Source organism: Mytilus trossulus, chromosome 4 (assembly GCF_036588685.1).
Source record: "Mytilus trossulus isolate FHL-02 chromosome 4, PNRI_Mtr1.1.1.hap1, whole genome shotgun sequence".
In the NCBI taxonomy this organism is placed as follows: domain Eukaryota; kingdom Metazoa; phylum Mollusca; class Bivalvia; order Mytilida; family Mytilidae; genus Mytilus; species Mytilus trossulus.
In genome coordinates, this window is record NC_086376.1 from 28,149,084 (window position 1) to 28,172,989 (window position 23,906).

Sequence of the window (23,906 nt, forward strand, 5' to 3'; positions counted from 1 at the left end):
CAAACAAACTATTCCAACAGTATTAGCTTTAAAATCATAGAGGAGATGATCCGAAACGAAGACGTACGTAGAAAACGAATTTCCGAAAACTCTGTTTAAATTTGTAAACAGTACAAACTGTAATTAAATACCAACTTCTTAGTGCTGTTAAATCAATGGATAAATGGTTTCAGGTATTTAAAAAGTAAAATCTTTAATAGTCATTTGCTAGTCTATAGATATTCTATTGTTTTATTGGTGATAATAGATATATTCTTAAAGTTTACAACTGATAGACCGATTAATTAAGGTACATATATGCACACTTCTATAAATCTTAAATATGATATATATGAATATACTGATCTCTCATGACTTTAAAACCTAACACTGTAATATGGGCTTCCCCTCTTAATGTTATTATTTTCTATGCAATATCTTCCTTGACTTGATCTTAATGTCACTCAATGTAAATCAATTCAAAATAAAATACACTCATTGTTGATAACAAAACTCGTTGCGGTCTAGTAAGTTGCTCTTTCTGTGTTGTTAACAGCACTGCCTCAAATTAAGGAGAGGATTAGCCGCTTGTAAACAAAATTAACAGTTTCATACTCTGTATAAATGTCAAAAGCCAAAAGCCTATCCCAACTATGTACTGGCTTCCGAAGCTACAAAAAAAACCTTACAAATATAGATTTATTTCATCTTCAAGCCATTGTTCCACTACTTAATTGTCTATTCTACTTACTAGAACACTTGGTACAATAAAAAAAACTGATAATAAGTTGTTCAAATAAGGCCTTTGAAAATAGTGGAGTTAATTACTTTTGGAGTGTCAAAAACTCGTTGGCCGTACACCGCTTCGTCGCGGTTGATAATGTTTTCTCGGGTAACAATCTGCTCTATCCCCCTCTCAGCTATGTGTTATTTATATAAATGTTCTAGTCGTAAGTATGTGACTGTGTAATATTTACCACCGGTAATTCATTACTCTAATCAACTAGGAAAGAGATACGAAGGAGTTACTGCAATGTGTAGAATTACCTGGTTAAAAAATGCAATTGGACTGGTATATAAGTAACTTTGAGGTTTATAACACCATGTTTTATCTTCTATGTTCTACTTGAGGAAATGCCTGTACCAAGTTAGGAATATGACAGTTGTTTTCCATACTTAACCAAAACCATATCAGCAGAGATTACTTTTCATCAGGGTAACTGCAACTTTTTTTTTAAAACACATGATAATCATAATGTATATGACTCGGGATGATTGAAAATTTATTATAGAGACACCTGTCTTTTTTTTAAAGATTGTATTACTAGTTTTTTTTGTGTGTTGTTACATGTGTGTCATTGAGTTGTTGTGTAAAATTAAGGTACGTTCTCTAATGTGGCAACACATTACTTGTAGATTAAAATTAAAATAACAAGAAATATTTCAAATTTTATCTTACAAACATAATACTTTATTGCAATTATACAAACACAAATTTCTAACATTTAAACACTAATTTCACGTACAGTGATAATACATAACACAATAAACGTTTTTTGTGCTGACAGAAGGTGGCATAATCAAAATAATCTTGAAGGTCAGATCTTGTTGCAAGAAGCATTGTTTGCTCTCCAGAGGCCTTAAATATCTTAATATTAGGACTAGATATTTTTTCATTGTTGAAGGCCGATAAAGTGACAGTTTATTGTTCTCATCTTTGTCCTTTGAACCATAACAGATATGTGTTTCATTGACAGTCATACAACGTCTCCTTAAACTGTTTAATCATATTCATACAAGTTTACAATATTAGTTTTAAAGCTATACTATATTATATTCTGCATCTTAAAATAATTATTTAAATAATAAACACACATATTATCTGAAACCTCTGATGCTCGATAGACTTTAATTAGATTTTTCAAAAGACGGAGAAACTATTATTATAGAGCAGCATGCCTTAGCCTTGCTTCTGTCATTTTGAAGGCGGTACGTTAAACAAAGGTCACAACAATAACTACAACATACTACTTTTAAAAAACGTTAATAAATAAGTTTAAAACAAATATTTCATTACTTATAGAATTGTCATAAACATATCATGATAAAATTATGTTGGTTCTGTAATAGTTTGTATTCCATAAAGAAGAATCTATCAGATCTTCATTGTACGGATGCATTTATTCGCACTGTGTCAGATCTTCATCGTGCGGATGCATTTATTGGCACTTATGTCCTGTAATCTTTCCATCCGTTTAAATTCATCACGATCTGAAAATAGGAAAGTAATGTATGAGAATACTGTAAGATATATTAGGAGTTTTCCCTAAATATTTTAAAACTCAAGGATCATTTCATCATTACAAGCAGTCTTTCAATCTTCAATCTAATAAACATATCATAAATACCAAGATGAAAATTCTGTTCGTCAGACGCGTGTTTCTCCTACAAAAGACTTAACAGTGACGCTCGAATGATATGTTTTACACGGTCAAGAACCCCAAGATAATACAACACTAGTATCTGCATGTAATTGCTTCCATTAAAGAGGCATTAACGTTAAACTGAAGGATGCAACGACCCTCCAGTTTAGAATAAGAACTAGCAATTGTATAAAGAAATATAACTCAATTCTTGAATAAATTATGTTAATCCATCTGATATGCATTTTTTAAAATCCATATACAAAACAACATCTGTTCAACTGTTGAAGGGACATAACTTAAACGTTGACTTTTCTGCGCTTAATTCGGAAATCGCATTATATTAACATAAAACTAACCTGCTCCAGTTTTTTTACCACAGCACTTTTTACAACTTTTAATACATTTCGATATCGTCATAAAGGGTCTGATAATCAAATTGAGAGGAGCTGGAACTCTGGTACGATAATCCATAATGACAGCATATCTCCAATATCTCCATAATCTCTCAGAATTAGCTTGCACTATCTCAAAACGGTAACTGTAAAAGTGTTATAGTTTTAATTATATTTACCTACTATTTCGTCAAGTCCGTAGATGATTATTTGCAAAAAAATGACATAAAATTGAGAATGGAAATTGGGAATGTGTCAAAAAGACATCAACCCGACCATAGTGCATACAACAGCCGGGGCTACCACTGGGTCTTCAATGCAGCGAGAAACTCCCACACCCGGAGGAGTCCTTCAGATGGCCCCTGTTTTCCATGATATTTTACCCCTTTTTAATATGATGGAGTGCATGGTTACAAAATACAGTAAATAAGATATAGATATATTTTGTTAGCACCTGCAGCGACTATACAATGGTTGCTAAATAGATCATAATAGGAATATATTATTCTTTCAATCAATATTATAATTAACAATGATTGTGATTAATCTTATATGGTCTTGTGTGTACATTCTGTCGTTCAGTACGTAAGTATATGAATCTCCGATATTGGATTTTATTTTTTCGAAACTTCTAGAGCAATTGTGAAGCAAAAACCATATACATGCCTTATTAAGATACATACCTAAATAATGCAATGACGAGATTAACTAGCAGTAGGTTTGATATTAACATATAGCATGCAGAAATAACTATTAGGACCCAGTCATATTGGTTACATCTCTCTATATCCGGGTTACTTTCCCATTCGTCCTGTATTGTAGTGCACGGTGTAGTACTGTTAGCTGAAATGAAGATTTAGTGTACAGGCAATTATTTTGAAAAACTCTATGCAATGATATTAAATCTGATTACATCTCACCGAGATTGTGATAGACCGCTATGTCAACGTTCGTCCTTCAAAGAAAAAACAGCATCACACGGTACACCTCTTATGTTTTAAAGATACTTGATAACAATCATACAATCTGTTAAAGCAATTATATTACGAAAGAGTTGAATATCTCGTATATATATTTACCTTCAAACTTATCGAGGAAAAGTTCTCCATAAATTTGCCAATATGGAATGTACATAATTTTCCAAATTCTCCAGTATGTCCAGCCACCAGTATTCCACATATCATAGTGTGCTGGGTACATATTTGCATGGTACAAAACACCAACACCAACCATAAACACAAACAGGATGCCAATAAACCGAAACAAATCTTTCAACTAAAATGATAGTTTAAATTTAAATCATTTAAAATATTTAAAAGATATTATTCCACGCAAAGAAAAACTGTACATGTATTTTTCCTTTACTGTTTACCATCTTGAAACTAGTAATGGATGAATCAGTAAGGATAATTGTAAAAGTTTGCATGCTACTTAAACCTTTTGAAAGTACTAATACACATCACATTTATTCCGGCCTCACATACATTTTTGTGAGCCAGAGAGACGGAGAAGATCTCACGTCTTATAGCACTTCATACAATAGTTGACCTGTTAAACTCTTTTGATACATACACGTGAGAGTCACAAAAATTTAATTCTGGAGTTTATTTTACAAAAATAACTTTCGACTAAGATTGATCGTAAGTATACAGCATTCTTCATAGCTTAGTTATACAATCAATATTAGACGGGTTTTTTGGGGGGAAACCGACTCCGGGTATATTTATTATTAGTTAACAGTGTTGAGTAAGGAGCTCATCCTGCTAAGTTTATTTCGTATTGTGTGGACATGGACGAGCGTAACTTTTAACTTAAATATTTAAACACTATGCGATGGTGCACACAAGTATGTTACTGCTGCAAAATTTGGAAGTTGACAAATGAAAATATTATCACCACTTTAACATTAAGTATGACATATTTTTGATGTTTATTGTAGATACTTGCCATTTCTTTAATCATTATAATCTTTGGTCCAAGTTTTCTTGACATTAGAAGTGCATGGAGGAATCTCATGTACATGGTGAACAAACTAAGACTATAAAATCGTCTTGCAAGGACGCTTGTTTCTGTTGTACTCTGGTATAAAAATCTTATAAGCACAGCTGTTATTGTAATACAATACGATATAAAATCAAGCGAATTCCAAAAATCATAAAAATATCTTGTAATTCTGTATTTGACCGACTGGCTTAAGGCTTTCTCATTCTCTTCGTCTGTTGAAAATCTGCTTTTAATAATGTCATTATTCCATGGTAGAATCTGAAATTAAATTTCAAAAGAGATATAAAAAGAAGTATGAAGATTCCAATGAAAGCAATTCTTGTACTCTGTAACTGGCAAATGAATACGTCAGATATTTCGTTAACAGAAATAAATTGAATAATAATGATCAAATTCTTTCAAACATAGCGAGATTCTATTAGGAAGTTTGGATGTTCCTGTAATTTAGAAAAGAAAAAAATTGTCACATCATTATTTTCACTTGATGTGGTTTATATACTCCATAAACTCAGATACGATCCATGTAAACTCCTTTATCATTTGAATAAACTTAAATGAAAATTTATAAATACGGTTACACCACATATTTTTATAAAATTTATCTGTATCATAGATAAACGTAAGTGAAAGTTGTAAAAATAGGTGCAATTTGTGTACCCTCACGTTACATACTAAAAGAGGGACGAAAGATACCAAAGGGACAATCAAACTCATAAATCTAAAACAAACTGACAACGCCATGGCTAAAAACGAAAAAGACAAACAGAAAAACAATAGTACACATGACACAACATAGAACACTAAACTACACTCACCCCTCTATATTCCTCAAAAATGTCCCCAATAAACCATGCATAAATCAGCCACTCGTAAACTTTGATTCCCTCTAAATTAACGTAACGTGTCAGTTCTATCAACAGGAATGCGCTGTAGCATACCATTGCAGCGATGAAGATTATCTAGAGACATACAAAATCATATAAATCTACACAATTATTCAAGTAGACAATTATACCATTATTATTAGGAATTGTATCTTTGCTAATGAAATATATACCGTTAAAAGGAATGTGCAGGCAAAGCACACTTTAATGAAATGTATGTTTTAACATGATGTCAATTATCTACTTATGTACTTATATTTTTTTTTTCAATTTCAAAGTTAGTTAGGGCTTGCTTTATAATCTTTTAGCTATCTGCTTTCAGAAATACTTACATAATGCACGAGGAAACGAGTCAGTGGTGCATAAAAAAATCTGCAAATTCGTAAATTACCGTTACCATTTCTACGACATCCATACAGAAAACCTTTCTGAAAAATAATAATTTTACCTTAAATATAATATAAGTCGCTTCAGTGTTAGATGGTTATCGCTGTTGTTGGTTTATTTTTAAGCATTTCATTTTGTCATAAATGGTAAAGTGGAGTATACGTAAACGACAATGAACTACCAACCGATCAAGATAACAATAATAAAACATAAACTGTTCTAGCAACAAGTGTCCTATCAATTCACCACCAATCAAATCCAAATCCAAAAGAGGATGAATCGAAGAAAGTTTGTCTGACAAAACGGCATTTTTTCCGCTTACTGTGAAAAGAGTTGCCATGTGTAGGTCATATTGCACATCAGTTCTGCTGATGTTAAGGTCTCGTGTCACAAATAGCAAAAAGGATCAAATATTGACCATGAATTAAAAAAACAACCAAAAATTGAGGAAAGAAACTGAAATTTTCAACGGTAAGAATAAAATCTCATATGTCGAGGAGAAACCAAAAGTAGAGAATAGATATGATTAAAAATGACTTAAAAAAAACCCATTAATTTTGTTAAATATGCATTTCAAACATGTAGTATACATGGTAGAATGAAGTGTACAAATCAAATCACATTCATGTTCGATTCACATGTGGTATCTTTTACAAAATCAGATTTGCAATCTTGTGTGGATAATTGTGCTGGAAATGCGTACGATTACATAACGTCTGAATAGTAGTATATGAGGTTTTATCGCTATTTTGTGCATTTTTCCTTTGATCTTTTTTGTGATAATTTTCATATCATGCTTCTCGCTTGAGATGGACAAATTATCGCTAGAAACTATCGAGGCCACGTGGCGTTGTTTACGAAATTGACATTGAAATTGACAACGTCGTCATAGGTAAAATAGCGATAAACAGATTTTCATGGATCATCGCTGTACCAGCTCAAGCGAGAAAACCAATCTCGTTGAGATAATTAACGATAATCTATAATTATTTCGTAAAAGGGACTACTAAGGATATAATACAATATGAACAGGTACAATTTAGCTGTTCACTATAATTTGGTCAATAGTATAAATGTTTATATGATGAACATAAATTGAAACAATCGATATATTTATGTAGACCAGGTATATATTAAAAAGACAAACCTTCCAAAAATCACCCAGACTTGCCCCGATCTGTTTGTACCATATTTTGTTTAGACGTCTCTGCGCACATGTATGAGCAATAAAATCCAGCATTGCATTATCAAATGCACATTCTAATGGGCTGACTTTGATATCCCAGACTTTTTGTTCTGTTAACATGAGATCCATTGCAACTTCAGAGTCTTCAGCGTAAAGTTTTGTTTGTAAGTCTAAGGCTCGTTTTTCGAAAATTCTATATCATATACAAAATATAAATTTGAAACTTTCTTTGACGACACATACTTAAAGATGAAAAACATGTTGTTTTTTTTTATATTAGTTCTTTTTGGAGAAAGGTTAATGTTCATTTACAGCAAAAGTCCAATAAACGATCACATGAAAGAAATATTTCAATAATGCAAATGCAACATAAAGGATTTGTTAACTACAGTCTTGAAAATGTTGTGGTTTTGTCAAATTCTGAAATAAACCTATAGAATCTTGAACTTTGTTGAACATTCAAATTCGTTCATGTACTTGCGATCCACGGAAATTAGTATCCCACGTAAAAAAATGGTTCTCCAATATTACCTACAATTTTCATTATATAATATTTACCTTGAATGTTCTTTAATAACATCGTACAAGAACTGATCTTTTCCACTCTTTGCTCTTGCAGCCATTTTTTTTAATACACAGCTTGCCAATATTGCCGTTACTAAAAATTTAGGAAAGACCAAAATGAGTTTGATGCATGATTCTTTAGTTTAAATCAAAATTTTCCTCATTGATGTATATAAACCGTGATTTTTTGGTACAATTTTATAACATTTTCTAGATGACAGGATATTTTTTAATGTCCAGCTTAGTTACCGTCTCATAGACATTATTTAATCACTTCTTATTACAAGGATTGCCACAAATGGATCAGGTACCGCTTACCTTTCCGAAGTTCACTTCCAGTTTAATTAATTACTCGTGTAGCTTTATCATTAGTTTTTTGTGGAAATTTTTAATGACTCTTTTTTCTCTTTTGTCCATGAAGTTGTTTTAACGTTTTCAACATGGTTTTCTAGAGCCCTCTTGTTATCTTATTTCTTTACTTTTTGTCCATTCAATACAACTTCGTCAAAATGAGAAGAATTATTATAATAATCGTATAAAGTTAGTTATATTTTGTACTGTACATTTTTTATGTAACAAGGCAAATTTTTTTTTAAATACTAGTATTCCACTGGTAAAAGAACTAATAACTTTTCGCTAGAACAATATTTCTAAAAATGTTTGAATACTTATTCATTCTTTTTGTCTTAGAAAATGAAAACGTCCTTACGTAATTGATTTTCACATTTCACCCAGAATAGTGTCGCTAGCTCTTGTCTATTAGCAAACAAGGACCAGATCAAAAGGTCTTGGTAAATATCTTTCCTTTCATTCTTTATGTCTTCGTTGCTGTATGATTCTTGTAGCAAAATAAAATCAATCAAAATTAACATCAATATATATCCATTTTGAGCAATGAAATATGCTATAAGAAAAATTATGATACTGGGTCACTTTTATTGCTTTGTGTGCTGATGATTTGGACTGTTCTGTATGTCATTCTGGTTTCGATAAAACATTAAACTGTTCCTAAAAAATCATTCAGACTCAAACAATTTTAATATCTGCTCTTTTTAAAACAACGGTAAAGTCATTTATGCAGCACTAAATTCTATTAGTTCCTTTCACGGATATAGCTATACCTTTTGGACCTTTTTGATTAAAGCTCTTCATCTTTTATTTAAGCTTTGGATTTCAAGTATTTTGGCCACGAGCATCACTGAAGAGATGTACGTATTGTCGAAATGCGCATCTGGTGCAAGAAAATTGGTACCGTCAATGTTGTTATAAAAGGCTATTTCTGTCGTACGCTTGATATTTTTTATTTAAACATAGCTTCTGTTTCAGAAGTATAACTGATGTATTTGATAGTAATGTATACAATAATCTAAATCAATATATATATGATTATTGAAATACATCCCCTATAAAGTTGCAAAACGGAATTCAAAACGCTTTGAAGCCATACTTTTAGGGTAATGCAGGAACTGTTGACACAGTTGCCTGCCAGCTTGTCTACATGTCCGGCATTTTGCCTCTTTGTCTTCTTCTTTGTTTTCTAGCAGTTGTTCCGTAACAGAGCTATTTGAGCCCTATAACAGAGTAATAAAATTTCAAAAAATATAAGATAAAATTGTTAAGTGTTATATATAAAACAGCAACAAGTTTTGAGAAAACGGGCACATATATAACATCTCCCATTTAAAAAGTTGACATTGATCAATGAGCTATTCAAAACAGGAATGTCAAATTTAATAAAAATTGTGTACATGTTACATACGTTTCATTAATTTTTAGAATCCCTCAAAGCGATCATTTTAAAAACCTCGTCGAAAAAAACATGCATTAAAATATACACACCGTTTAAGGTACGCGCCACATTTATCGACTTTACAGAACCAACATTTTTTTTTTAAAAGAAAACAATAACCAAAATATTTAATAACTCGTATATGATAACGTTCTTATGTACAAGTAAATTTACACACCTAAGTGTTTCTTTTATAAAACTGACAAAGAAAACAAGTATGAATCAATAGTAAACAAACAACCCTTAAGCGTACTAGTATTCATTATCATATTGAATGATTGCTTGTGTTTATGCTGTATTTCTGTCACGTTAAGTTGTTATTTTTGCGAATTGCTTCTTAACGTTGTCATGTAAGAGGGAGGTTCGGATAGCCATAAAAGACCAGTTCGAACCACCATTTTTTTCTTAAAATGTCCTATACCAAGTAAGGAATATGGCAGTGTTTATTAACTTGTTCGTTTCTATGTCTGTTGTGGTTTGTTTCTGTTGCACTATATTGTTCCTGTTGGTCCTTTGTTTCCTCTTGTTGTTGCTGTGTTTCCATAGTTTTTAGGGTTTTTTTTGTGGCCTAGATTCGATTTCTCTCCATCCATTTATGACTTTTGCACACCGGTATTATACTGTTGCCTTTTTTATATGTTCAAATGTCAATTATTTTCTCTATGTAAATGGTTTTACAAGTAGGTTGAAAATAATCCACTAGTCTACATGACTTACCATAAGTATAGACCATATGTGTTGACAGTCACCTTCACCATCTCTACTACTACACTCACATTTGATAGTCTGAGGAAATGTGTCAAGAATAAAAATATTTGGCAACATGAACGTTTTTTAAAGTTTGAATCATATTTTTTTTATTTGTACCAAGGTAGTATATTTCATGAATTCATAGCATTTTTCAAACACTGTATGATTTAAAGACACATTAAATAATTCTCCATTTATGTTTAAGTAAAATCTGCCATAATGTACTTTATATTTCATGCAATCTATGAATTTCTTCGTTGCTTAAATCTGGTTTCTATGCGTTAAAAATCTTTTCATAATTGGTTTAAATAGTTATCAAAGGTAACAGACTTATAAATTAATACGCCAGACTTATGTCTTCATAGGACTCATCAGTGACGCTCATATTAAACTTATTAAAAAGCCAAAAAAGTGCAAAGTTGTTAAGCATTGAGGACCCAAAATATAAAAAAAATTGTGACAAATACGATTAAGGTAATCTATGTCTGTTTAACATGTTTAAACATTCTGTAAATCTGGATATAAATTTCTCTTTTGTAGTTTTTGCAATTAAATTATCAATCATTAAACTTATAAATACATTATATATATATATACACTTATTATAAATGAAAAAAGATATCTATTTCAAAATGTCGTCTTGTTATTGGTATCCATATGGAGACATCATTACCTTTGAAAATTGAAGACAATTTTGATTCGTCTATGCAAATAATTTTGGGAATAATTCGATTATTCATCTCATTTGAATAGATTTCCATCCCCAGAACGTCGTAATTTTTTTGTTATAAAGTAGGCATTATTACCTGGCGATATATATCTGGAAACTGTTTTCTGTCAAATTCTACTTTCTCCTCTTGAAGCAGAACCTTAACATAGTCAACTCTGTCCGCTATAATTGCTTGTTTCAGAAGTATTTCAAAATTCTGTTGAAAACACAACAGCAATATTATAAATAAAAATGAGCATACAATTTTTTTTATTAAAGTTTGAATATTAAAAAAACATGTTTTACAAAGTTTTCAAATTTGTTAACACGCTAGCATACAAAAATGTAAGGTATACTGGAGGTACTTGTATGTATTCAAAAGTGCCTTCAATTATTAAAATCAAACCTAAGAGGTAAATACACAAAAAAAATAAAGAAGCAACACCATAAGTATGCAGATGCAACCTACCAGCGAATTCTAAAACCTCAACATTGTAATACAAAATCAAACCAGAACTGAAACCAGGTACTCGAGAAGAAGAATTGTTTCGAGGCAAAAAAACTCCATGTGAGTTGCATTACTTAATGGACGATGCCACATTACAACAAAAATGGTTAGAAACGGTAAATAGCTTGCTTATTTTAAGAATCTACAGAAGTGTTTTTGCAATGAGTTGTGAAAGTGTTATCTCTTAAAGATCGACCAATTCGTGAGGGTGAACGCATTGCACAAGGTCATGTTTTTTTTTCTGACTGTTTATGACGTCTTCGCACTAAATCCATTGGATGTTGGATATGTACGGATTGATTGTTTAGTCTTAGATGCCTGATTTTTTATTAGTTGTTAGTGGCTTTGAACTAGCTTTCAGATAACTGCGAGTACTCTTAGATTTTTCCTATTGTCTTTTTGTTGTCGGCATGTATAAGTACCCGGTCACGTCCACTCTTATTTTTGTCCATCTGATGAGTTAAGCCTTTTTCAACTGATTTTTATAGTTCGTTCTTATGTTGTACTGTTATACCAATGTCCCAGGTTAGGGGAGGGTCTGGATCCCGCTAACATGTTTAACCCAGCCACATTATTTATGTATGTGCCTGTCCCAAGTTAGGAGCCTGTACTTTAGTGGTTGTCGTTTATTTATGTGTGAAATATTTTTTTTTTTTTCGTTCATTCTTTTATATAAATAAGGCCGTTAATTTTCTCGTTGGCATTGTTTTACATTGCCATAGCGGGGCCTTTTATAGCTGACAATGCGGTATGCTGGGTCCTAATTATAGCATAAACTTAATCATTGTTGCAAACATGAGAAGTTGTTGAAGAAATTATCGTTTCGTTTTCCATGGCATAATAAAGAAATACTATGATTGATAATGTTTTTTCTTTACACTTACCTGTGCTTTTTCACCTTTGAAAGACATCTCTTGAATAAACTGGTAGGCAATGTAGAAGTATAATGGGAGAGAGGCTGGAGTAAGGGATTTTTGATATCTTTCCATGAATTTTTTCACTTCTCCAGTAACATTCATGTTGTTTGTCGTAACCGTATATGAAGATATCGGATGTACACCATTTAATCTATTCCAGTTACTCTTTTTACCTGTGTAATCATTTGGAGTTGCAACAGTAGGAACTGGCAAATTTTCAGTTTCTATGTATGCTAATTTTTGATCTACAAAAGATTTGATAACTGTGGTATGTTATTGGAACTTGAAACATTATGTAAATTAGGTATTTTTGGACGTCTACGGTGTATAATAGTGACCTGATAATAGTCTAAATAATTAACTAAGCCAATTTCTCTAACGTAAAACTTAGTCCTTTATAGCATATTCTTAAACTACCTCACGAAAGGTATTAAACCATTTATTAAAAAAAAAATGTAAAACCGATGTCCGGCCATCAAAAGTAAAGATGATTAGCCGATTGACACTAAAGGAATACCATGTTATAAGTTCTACTCATTAATTGTATCCTTTCAAATTGGTAGCTATATCAATCGTTCAACAAAAGAAACAAAGCTTATGATTGAACGAGAACACAAGAAACAAAACCCTGTGCGCAACCTTTGTTAATTATTTAAGCATCATTTTAGGAGTAAGAGATGTTCAAGTTAACAAGCTAGCGACATTTCAAAATGAGTCGGATTGTACAAAAAGGACAATTAAAATTCACAAGTCGAAAAAAGGCTGACAAAACCAGAGCGAGATAGGAAAAACATCAGTCTTTAATACACTACAATGATATCTCGACATAGAACAAACAAACCTAACCAAAAACCTGAGGTGAATCCATTGTTCTCTGGTAGGCTAATCAGATCCTGCTCCACTTTTTGCATCCAACAAAATTTTCATAGTAAGAACAGACTGGATAAGAATTATAAATGTAACTTCAGTTAGTAATGACAAGCACATCATCTAAGATGACAGACAGTTAAAATACAAAATCAATAAGATTAAAAGATAAAACTTAAATACTAGATAATCTTGTTCACAGTATTACTTATCTTCACGTATGAAATCTTACCTAAAAGTTGGTATTTTTCATCTTCAACGGTCTTAATTATATATGGATTGTTCCTTGACTTAGGTTTGGCAGATTTTACAGGTCTCTCATCTTCTTTCTTTCTTCCTTGTGCCCATGCTCTTATAATTGAATTGACAACGGCATCTGAAAACTCTGTTTCGTCGTGTTTGTTTATATCCAGTATATTAACCTAGAAGTCAAGAGTTTTTAAGTTCAATTACAGTAAGCATCTATTTAGCTACCAATCAAAGAATTCAGCAGCTGAAAGTTATTCAAATGTAGATATGTAGCCGAAATAGAATCACCGTTATCAGCTTATCGATTACTTACTTTGCAATAATTCGATCACCAATGTATAACATACATAGAAGTTTATTTATTCGTTGTAATAGACACCTCAAATTTGGAATGATAGCTGTGACGTAGAAAACGTACGTTGTTGGTCTCCAATATATAAAAATAGGTCTTTATAGTTGCTACCCACATAAAAGCGGAAAATTCGAAATTTAAAATTGTACTTCGTATGGACGGCTTTTCTATGCGAAACATTTTAAATCTAAACGGAAACGCTTAGACTATTTTATACACACCACAATTTGAACTTAACACACATTTTATATTTTGGTGTCTTTCCCCTTTACAGTTTTCTAATTTATATCTTACTAGCTTTCTCTTCATTTAAACATATCTCCTAAATATAAGGTTGAGGTTGACTGTGAAAGAGGATCGAGTCCGAACATTTTAGGTGATACTTTTGATAATCTGATATATATGAAGCGGAAAATCGTTTGTATATCAAACTGGCAGACGCCGTCAACTTTTTATGACATTAGCGGTTTTTTTCGACTTTTATTTCTTCTCGTTTAAACTTTCAAACATTTAGTTTTGAATTATATAAACTAATTAAATTAATCGATTTTCAATGGAAATTAGAATACTGAGATGTGTGTAGATAATCAGACTAGATTTTTTTTTTTTTTAATTTTTCAATATTTAATTTAATTAAATTAATGTTTAATCCACCATTTTCTACATTTGAAAATGCCTGTACCAAGTCAGGAATATGACAGTTCTTGTCCATTCGTTATTGATGTGTTTTGTCATTTGATTTTGCCATGTGATTATGGACTTTCCGATTACATTTTCCTCTGAGTTCAGTATTTTTGTGATTTTTTTTCTTCTTCACGTAACTGTTATACTAAAGTGCATGTTCCGGACCATATGAGTATTTGGACCATACGCGTATGGTCATGGCCATATGGGTATATACTCATATGGTCCGACCATACGGGTGTGGTCGGGGTAATTAACACTCTGTTACAGTTTACTTTTAATATTTGTAAACTCTTTATATGGTATTACAAGACGCTATCATATATATAGAGATTCTTACATTGATACCAGTGGATTATCGGATTTATCCAATCGAGATAGTTAAATTATCAATTTTAAAGTCCGAGCCGCCTCGGCGAGGACTTTAAAATTGATAATTTAACTATCGAGATTGGATAAATCCGATAATCAACGAGTAACTATGTAAGAATCTGTTTCTCTAATGATTAAAAAGAAATTTTCTTTTATTGTTAACCGAAAATCCCCTTCGAGTGCCTTTCACGTTGCACGAAGTTGTCAATTTCATTAACACCTGTTATCATATTTTGATTCATCCAGTTAGCTGAAAAGGTCATGACCCTTAAAATCATCCAATGATCTTTTGAGATCACCAGCAACCACACGTTGATTAAATTTTTTTATACAATGGGTTCGGAAAGGGATAAATTTCCAGAGAATTAGAGAAATATAATTATAGGTAATTTTATTATTATATTATAGTAAAAAGATATTAAGCTAAATAAAAATTAGAAGTTTCACACAGTTAATTTTACTTACTTGTCAAAACTATAATAAACATATTGTTTACCGATTGTCATTACCGATTGTCATGACCGATTGTTATTACCGATTGTCATTACCGATGTGTTATTACGCGTGAATGGCAATATGTCGACTTAAAAAATAAGGTCCAAAAATTTCTTAATGAACTGTTACACAAGAAGTCATTGGAAAGTAACATAGTTTATTTAAGTTGTCTTGTGAATATGGTGTATTGCAGTCATGTAACGATATTTGAGATCTAGAGCTTCTTAGAGACGACATAAAAAAATCAATGAAGGATAAAAAAAAAACTTAATTTAATTAGTTTGGGTGTGGGGTGTCAAATTGCTGCAAGTTTTGTATAAATTGACATCGATTTTACATATATCCTTATTGGTCAATCAATTTTTCCCAAATTAAGTTAAGAGGAGGATAGGGGGTCAGTGAAAAAACTATATGAATTAAGTTTTTCATCCTTCATTGAACTTTTGATGTCATCCCTTAAAAACACCGTAGACATATCGGAATGGCCCAAGACCTCGGTATCACTGTACACAGCTATAAAAAGGTTAGCTTTTCACTCGCAAACAAAAGGTGTAAATGAAAAGGATCATGCACAACCAAGACTTGCAAACGCAAAAAAGCTATGATACCGTGTGGAAGTAAATGTCACCCCAAACCTACATGCAAGAATGTAATTAGCGATGAAAACTAACTATGGAATCAATATTTAATTTTTACGTAGTATTTAAATTATAAAATAATACATTGTCATGTAACCATCATTGTTTTTTTAGATAAAGTTTTTATATTATTGGAACTTTTATAATGTAATTTAAAAAAAATACCTATATGGTCCAACTACTTATATGGTCAGGTCCGTTAATAACCAAACGAGTATTTTAGTCATATGGTCCGACCATACGCGTACAGTCGGACCATACGCGTATGGTCGGACCATAGGAGTATACGCATATTGTCCAAATATTCATATGGTCCGGAACATGTATATGTAGTTATTTTTAGCCAGGCATTATGTTTGAAAAGAATCGGAGACATCAAAAGGGTTGTTAAAATCAGAGGTAAAGAAAATTATAACAAATAACACGATGACCATAGATAACGACGAAAAGATACACAACAGTCTTCGGAACACTACATGGAAATATATAGACTTAGCCACACGAATCTGGTGTTTTCCGAAAGTAAACAGATCCTGTTCTACTATTTGCACCAATGATACGTTAAAAATTCTATTATATGTCAGTGGTATTTATGAATACAGATTTCCTGTTGGTTCCTACAATTGTTATATCTAAAATTACTTACGAAGTGCTTATGTTGTTCAATATCTGTCATGCATTTCACAAGTTCCTCAAAATCTTCTTTTTGGAAGTATATCCCAAACAATAAGGGTGCCTTGGCTTCAATAGACTTTACACTGAATAATAAATTACAAATACATTATTACTTTTTTCTATCTGAAATCAAAAAGAAGCTCGATATATTAATATATATTAACAGTAGGTCTGCAATTTCGTTATATATCTGTGATCATATACCGCTTGGTATTACCAGATTTTCATATTGTGTGAAATTCGTTTCTCATTTTAAAGTAAGTTTCACAGTCAATATTGGTTAAACCATATACAAATTATTTAATGCTTATTACTGTTTTAACAAATATTCTATCAATATCAAGACTGAATCTTCAAAATTTAAATGAAAAATACGACTGAATGCATATTTATGGTTTATGCAATAAGAAAAGAACACGAGGGATCGAGCACAATTTAAAGAAGAACTCGCATCAAAGGGTATGACCAGCAATTTACTATTTGTACTTATTTGTCATTGATCATTTTTAGAAGAGGTGAAAATTACAAGTAATATTTTCCAATACCATATGTTGATGTGAATTTTAAGATACTTCATGGCTTTGCGTTATATATTTTTCGATACAATTGAGTACTCTTATTTAGTTATATTTATTGACATTCTTACTCCTCCATGCATTCAGCGATGAGATCTGCTGCTTTTCCAGAACCCTTTAAGATCAAGACGGGAATATCTCGTTTAAGTACTTCGACCACATGTTCTAAGGTATTTAAGTCACCTTCCGCAACAATAACCAGAACGGGTACTTTCATTGCTGAAAATACAGTTTTGTTTGTGAATTATAGAATTAAAGTTGTTTTATAACATAAAGTACAAATAAACATGTTCGAAGAACTTAATTGTAGGTATCACAACTAATATTTTGTTTGGCCTTAGCTACCTAAATTATTCAACAAAATGTTGTCTAATCTATTTTTTTCAGAATTGCAAAAAAAGAAAAAAGAAAACTAGGCTGTTAGTTGTTCGAACAAAAAGGATCAAATAATTTATCAATTAACCGTTTACAAAACTTTTGAAATTTTGAAATACTAAGGCTTAAAGAATTTTGGATCCTCAATGCTCTTCAACTTTGTACTTGTTTGGATTTATAAATATTTTGATATGAGCGTCACTGATGAGTCTTATGTAGACAAAACGCGCGTCTGGCCTACTTAATTATAATCCTGGTACCTTTGATAATTATTTTCACCACTGGGTCGATGCCACTGCTGGTGGACGTTTCGTCCCCGAGGGTATCACCAGCCCAGTAGTCAACACTTCTGTGTAGAAGTGTGACATGAATATCAATAATGTGGTAATTTTTATAAAGTTCCTGTTTACAAAACTTTGAATTTTCGAAAAACTAAGGATTTTCTTATCCCAGGTATAGATTATCTTAGCCGTATTTGGCACACGTTTTTGGAATTTTGGATCCTCAATACTCTACCAGAGGGACAAAAGATACAACTATAAACTATTCAATACAAGTGATTGGCTCATCAACATATTTGTGAAACATACATGTGTGGAATTAACATATTCTTCTTATGATAATAACTTTTAAAATTTGAACATATGGAAATGTTCAAGTGGAAATAGAAGTTGTTATGATGTGTCGTTCGTTTACGACACCAGATCTAGATGTCCGATGGCTCTAAAATCAAATTTTAATGCATGGAGAACAATTTTGATCATTGTGACTCATACCATACCTCTGTGATTGGCAGGATGAACACTTGACATTTACTAAAACGTAAAAGAAAGATCCTTGGCACAATTTTTTGGAATTTTCGATTCTCATTAATGCTCTTCAACTTTGTACTTCTTTGGATTTATAAATATTTTGATATGAGCGTCACTGGTGAGTCTTATGTAGACGAAACGCGCGTCTGGCGTACTAAATTATAATCCTGGTACCTTTGATAACTATTAAAAGTTTTCTACCGCAGGAATATATTACCTTAGCTGTATTTGACAAAACTATTAGGAATTTTCGTCCTCAATGCTCTTCAACTTCGTACTTTATTTGGCCTGTTTAACTTTTTTGGATTCGAGCGTCACTGATGAGTCTTTTGTAGACAAAACGCACGTCTGGCGTAAATACTAAATTTAATATTGTTTCTATGATGAGAGTATCGATAATATTACACTAAGTGTATGACACATGAACTCGCTTAAACAGACGGAGCCTTTAAAAAGTAAAATCACAAACATACTGAACTCCGGAGGAAAATTCAATACGGAAAGTATCTAATCAAATAGGAAAATCAAAAGCTCAAAAAACATCAAACGTCATATTCCTAACTTGGTACAGGCATTTTCTTATGTAGAAAATGGTGAATTGAACCTGGTTTTATAGCTAGCTGTTGAGAACAAAATTACAGTTATGCATTATTGTTCTTATGTTATAGTTTTAATAGTTATCAAGCAGTTAGTAATATCTTTTCAATTGCTTCACATCTGGCCATCTTTTTTAGCTTAGTATACGGTATTTTGTTTATTGTTGAAGGCCGGAGTTGTAAACATCTTTTGCCTTTTTCAAAATAAAACTAATAGACTTAACGAATACACTCAGTCAGCAGAATGCTTCTTAAAATATACACACCATTGGTATCAAATATGATATAATGTAAACAATTTAACTTACTTAATTCCTCCCCAAGTTCAACGAACGGGACATACTGCTTTGCAATGCTTTGTAAGGTGTCTGCATGATATTGCATGTATTTCTTTTGATCCATATTTTCCATTGCATAATACTTCTCTGCTACGGATTCACCATTTATTTTTTCATTCTTGAAAACAAGTAAAGTGATTTGTATAAGGAAACATCAGAGTGCATGTAAAGACACCGATGCGGAAACTAGAAAAACGCGTCAGTGACATAATTTAATACATACATTAATGGTACTTTTAAATGTCAAATACCAGGAAAATACAAGAAAATATTAAACTTTTATGTGAAAAAAAAGAAATAAACTAAAAGCAATATTATTGACGACATAAAAACCTAGGCGATCAGTTTAAATTTTGAAATCATCAGACCATTTTATAGAAAGCTTTTGATCTATCGTAATAATGGACCAGTCTGGAATTTGCAAAGAGGCATTTCATTTGTATTTTTTCTGTAATAGATGACACGCCTTCAGGCATACATAAGCGCGTGCTTTCTAATTGCAACAAGTTAGTCATTCTTTCCCATGGCTATTGAAAAAGTCATAAATCCTACCAAAAGATTAAAAGAGCATTTACAACTCTTACTTAGTCAATCAATCGTAACTTTTGGCTTGCCTGTTTATGTTCTTAATTCAGATTTTTCTACTTTTGTTTTCGAGCATAAGTTTTACTTTACTGCCACATCGTCGGTACCTAACTACCACTTGTTCGGTTCCGCTGCAGGTGAACTGTTTTTGCAAAACCAGCTATTACGTTTTTATTAATGGTCAATATAAAATTGAACACACAATGTTGCAAACAGGTGAATGATTGTGGCTTAATGTGTTTTTATATTGATATGTTCTTGAATAACGGTACTAATTGTCCGATTGAAGCACAACAGTTCTGACGAGGAATAATCATTTCAAACGCGCATATAATACCGTAGCTTCAATATCTTTTATTTTCTTACTACATTTCAGAAAATGTTTAAAATAAAGTTACTTACAGGGATGGCGTTTTCACCTGGCCTTAAACCAACCAGATTAATGAAATTATCCTCATTTTCTGTAGATTGGGAGTTGTGTTTTTTATTGTTTACAACACTAAAATCATCTACTGCCTCCCAAACCAAAGTGCTAACTTTTTCTGCAGATCCCTTGTATAAGATCAAACAATCTGAAAAGAACAAATTTGTCCGTATTTGCATGCCTTGATACGAATTTAAGACCAATGTGTACTGTTCACTTACTAAAAGAGAAAACGTTATATGTGAAAAATATTCAGCATAACCCCTTACCAAAGTGTACTGACATTAACGTGCATGACCCTGGAAGCAGGCTTAAAGGAAATACAATATACTCTTTGTGTTTTGTTGACGACTAGCCGCATTCTGTTGAATACCATATTGTTATATCTTTGATATTATAAATACCTATTATTAAATAGTTGTCATTATTAAATAGGTATATCTTTCTTCTGATATAACCTACGTTAAATCAGAAATTTAGAAAAAAGAAAATGATTGCTTATCATGTAGTAGAATAATAAAAATACAGTGATACGAGAAAGGCGTAATTCAACCAATACACATCTGAGCTAGGAGGATAAACGAAGGCAGTTATTGTGATATCACCGAAATCATAATGAATGATCCAATTGGGCGATGTTAATAAGTCACCCGAATTATCAAGTCATCATTGATTTTTTTGTCTGCGCGTTGATATATCAAAAGATCAGTTGCACAACACATTATAAAGTATTTTTGACCTCTACAAAAATATTCATATTGTAATGGGCAGCTGAGATATTACGAAATGTGCGTTAACACGATAAACACATTTTTGAGTTTTCTGCGTATATATATCATCAAAAGTATCGAATTGTGGCTCGTGATTGATATTGTACTCTATCAATGTATAGAAATCTCGATACTCGCATACTAATAAATGGAACAGAAATTAAAAGAAAATAAAAGCATTGTTGGTTTATGATTATTTCAAGGTAAGTCATGAAATAAATGATAATATAATCTAATACTTAATAAGTCTTTTTATGTGGTATCATCAATATACTTCTTGTGGTCTTTATAAATAGATGTTGACCAAATACAAAAGGCTTTTATTGTATTGTATTTATATTTCGCAAAGATAAGTTGCATTATTGAAGATTTACGGGTTAATAAGTATATTCGGTTTATGAATGAGTTTTCTTATTGTCATCCCTAATACATGTCTGTCACATGGATTAATAAGCTCTTGTTTTATTTTGTGTACCTTTAGCGCCTTTAGCTGTCTCAATTAAACCTAACTGAAAAACAGGTGTTAGCCATGGTTTAGGTACAAAGCTGCTTGAATCACCAATAATAGAGAGTACAAGCCTAGGGTATCTGTTGTGCCTTGGTTTAAGTAAGCTTTTCGTCAACTCATCCACACTCTCTGGTATAGGTTCGTCTTTCATACCTCCACTATAACTAAATATTTCAGATATTGTACTAGAAGTAAACAAAAATATTTTTATACGTTCTTATCACACATATTTATATTTATTTATTGTTGGTTGTTTAACGTCTAGTGACAACACATATGCATATGTAAATACTAAATAAAATAAAACATAAAGAGTCGTATCACGATCTGTTAATATCAGCTTATTTTTTTCTTATTCATCATAACCAGATATTATAGATCAACATTGAATTCAAAGTTATATTTGATGTAGGAACATTTATGTACGCTATAACAAACATGCCTATAAAGTTGTATGTAGACTTGCTGATCATGTTAACTGCACATTTACATTTAAAATTTTAGTCCTTATAAAACAAATTTAAATACTGAGTCGTAGATGTATACTCAAACTCCACCGTTTACTGGGTTTATAGTATAATTACGTCTTTAATGTAACATGTGTAATGTACATTCCAATTAGTGACAGCTTATCATTTAATTATATGGTTGTAATGTAACAAAGTCAATCAGAATCAGAATATTTAAAAGTATTGCCGCTTTTCGTAGATAGCTAAAATGGCCGGTACTGTAATCAGATAATGAAAAGAAATCTTACCTGGTTGCTCTTCCAATAAACTTCCTGCATTAGATTGAAATGGTTTATCTATTCACATTATTTTCTATGAATACAAAACAAACGTTTTTCGCTTATTTTAGAAAAAACACAGAAATTTCGTAAAATTTTGTATGATCTGTTAATAAAAATCATTATATGAGCTTGCATGTGCATGTTTTCAAACTGAAGTTCATTGCCCTGATAGTGTAACGTGTCATTAAAATCAATAAAGTCTCTGACAGAAGGATTTTCCGAAAATCATATTTTAAAGTATTTAAACCTTGAGAAATATTTTATCAAACGTTAGGATAAATCGGGTCAAATTTCTTTAAATGTCTGTCTATTCAAACCAAACAACTGATTTCGATCGAATAAGTGAACAGAACTGTTAATCATTGACAATTTGACGGGTACATTCAATGCAAAAAATTATATAGTTTGGCTTTTTAATATGCACTGAAATCTTACAGTTGCTATAATTTAGTTTTCTTTTCAACTAGTGATAGCTTTTTTTTGTCAGATCACGACAACATATTTGTGTTGCGGTTATCAGTCATATTAACTATCACTTATTACAAGTAATTAATAATTGCTTCTGTCGAAAAATCCAACAGGTTTGAAAAAAACTTTGAAATATATGCAGGACTCGTAGGTGCCACGGGGACATGTTATAAGTCTAGTTATCAGTTTTTGAGATGCATGTTCATTGTATTGATTTGGCTAGAGTCCTCACCTGTATATGTTCATATTAAACTGTACAGTGGTGAATATAAAAGATACAATCATTATCATTAAACTTAACTCCATTGTGATTTACGTATGAATGAGGAGAGTATTAAGTTAAACATGGATCCTGGATCTCTCCTTACCTGTACAAAAAATTACTTAAAAATGGTTTTAACTTGTACTTGCTCTTCATCTTTTATATAAGCTTTGGATTTCAAAATTTTGGCCACGAGCATCACTGAAGAGACAAGTATTGTCGAAATGCGCATCTGGTGCAAGAAAATTGGTACCGTTAATTTTATTACTACCACACTACCACTGGGTCGATGCCTCTGCTGGTGGACTATTAGTCCCCGAGGGTATCACCAGCCCAGTAGCCAGTACTTCGGTACTGGCATGAAAATACGGATTTTTTGTGTTATTAAAATTTGCTGTAACAAAATATTAGAAATTATTATAAATTAAGGAATGTATCTCCCTCATGCAAAGCTCTGATTCCTTTCACGGATTTGGCTATACTTTTTGGACCTTTTGGATTATAGCTCTTCATCTTTTATATAACTCCCCAAGGGTGACTGGGGTATAGAAGTATGGTCACTTGGTCTTCTCCCGA

At 31.7% G+C, this 23,906-nt stretch overlaps 1 protein-coding gene across 1 annotated transcript; it reads right to left on the bottom strand.

Moving 5' to 3' along the window:
• Positions 1–1,608: 1,608 nt before the first annotated feature.
• LOC134715017 (transient receptor potential cation channel subfamily M member 5-like) lies at positions 1,609–22,769 on the bottom strand. The gene is made up of 21 exons (XM_063576855.1): positions 22,568–22,769; positions 21,778–21,974; positions 20,511–20,680; positions 19,494–19,641; positions 17,474–17,621; positions 16,799–16,910; positions 13,595–13,784; positions 12,463–12,740; positions 11,168–11,287; positions 10,329–10,397; positions 9,270–9,393; positions 8,532–8,660; positions 7,817–7,916; positions 7,220–7,451; positions 6,018–6,113; positions 5,617–5,760; positions 4,745–5,059; positions 3,877–4,072; positions 3,481–3,640; positions 2,762–2,943; positions 1,609–2,250 (listed from the first exon to the last, which is right to left on the bottom strand). The coding sequence occupies exons 2-21, from the start codon at positions 21,959–21,961 to the stop codon at positions 2,174–2,176; spliced, it is 3,174 nt and encodes a 1,057-aa protein (XP_063432925.1). The 5' UTR covers positions 21,962–21,974; positions 22,568–22,769; the 3' UTR covers positions 1,609–2,173.
• Positions 22,770–23,906: the final 1,137 nt, after the last annotated feature.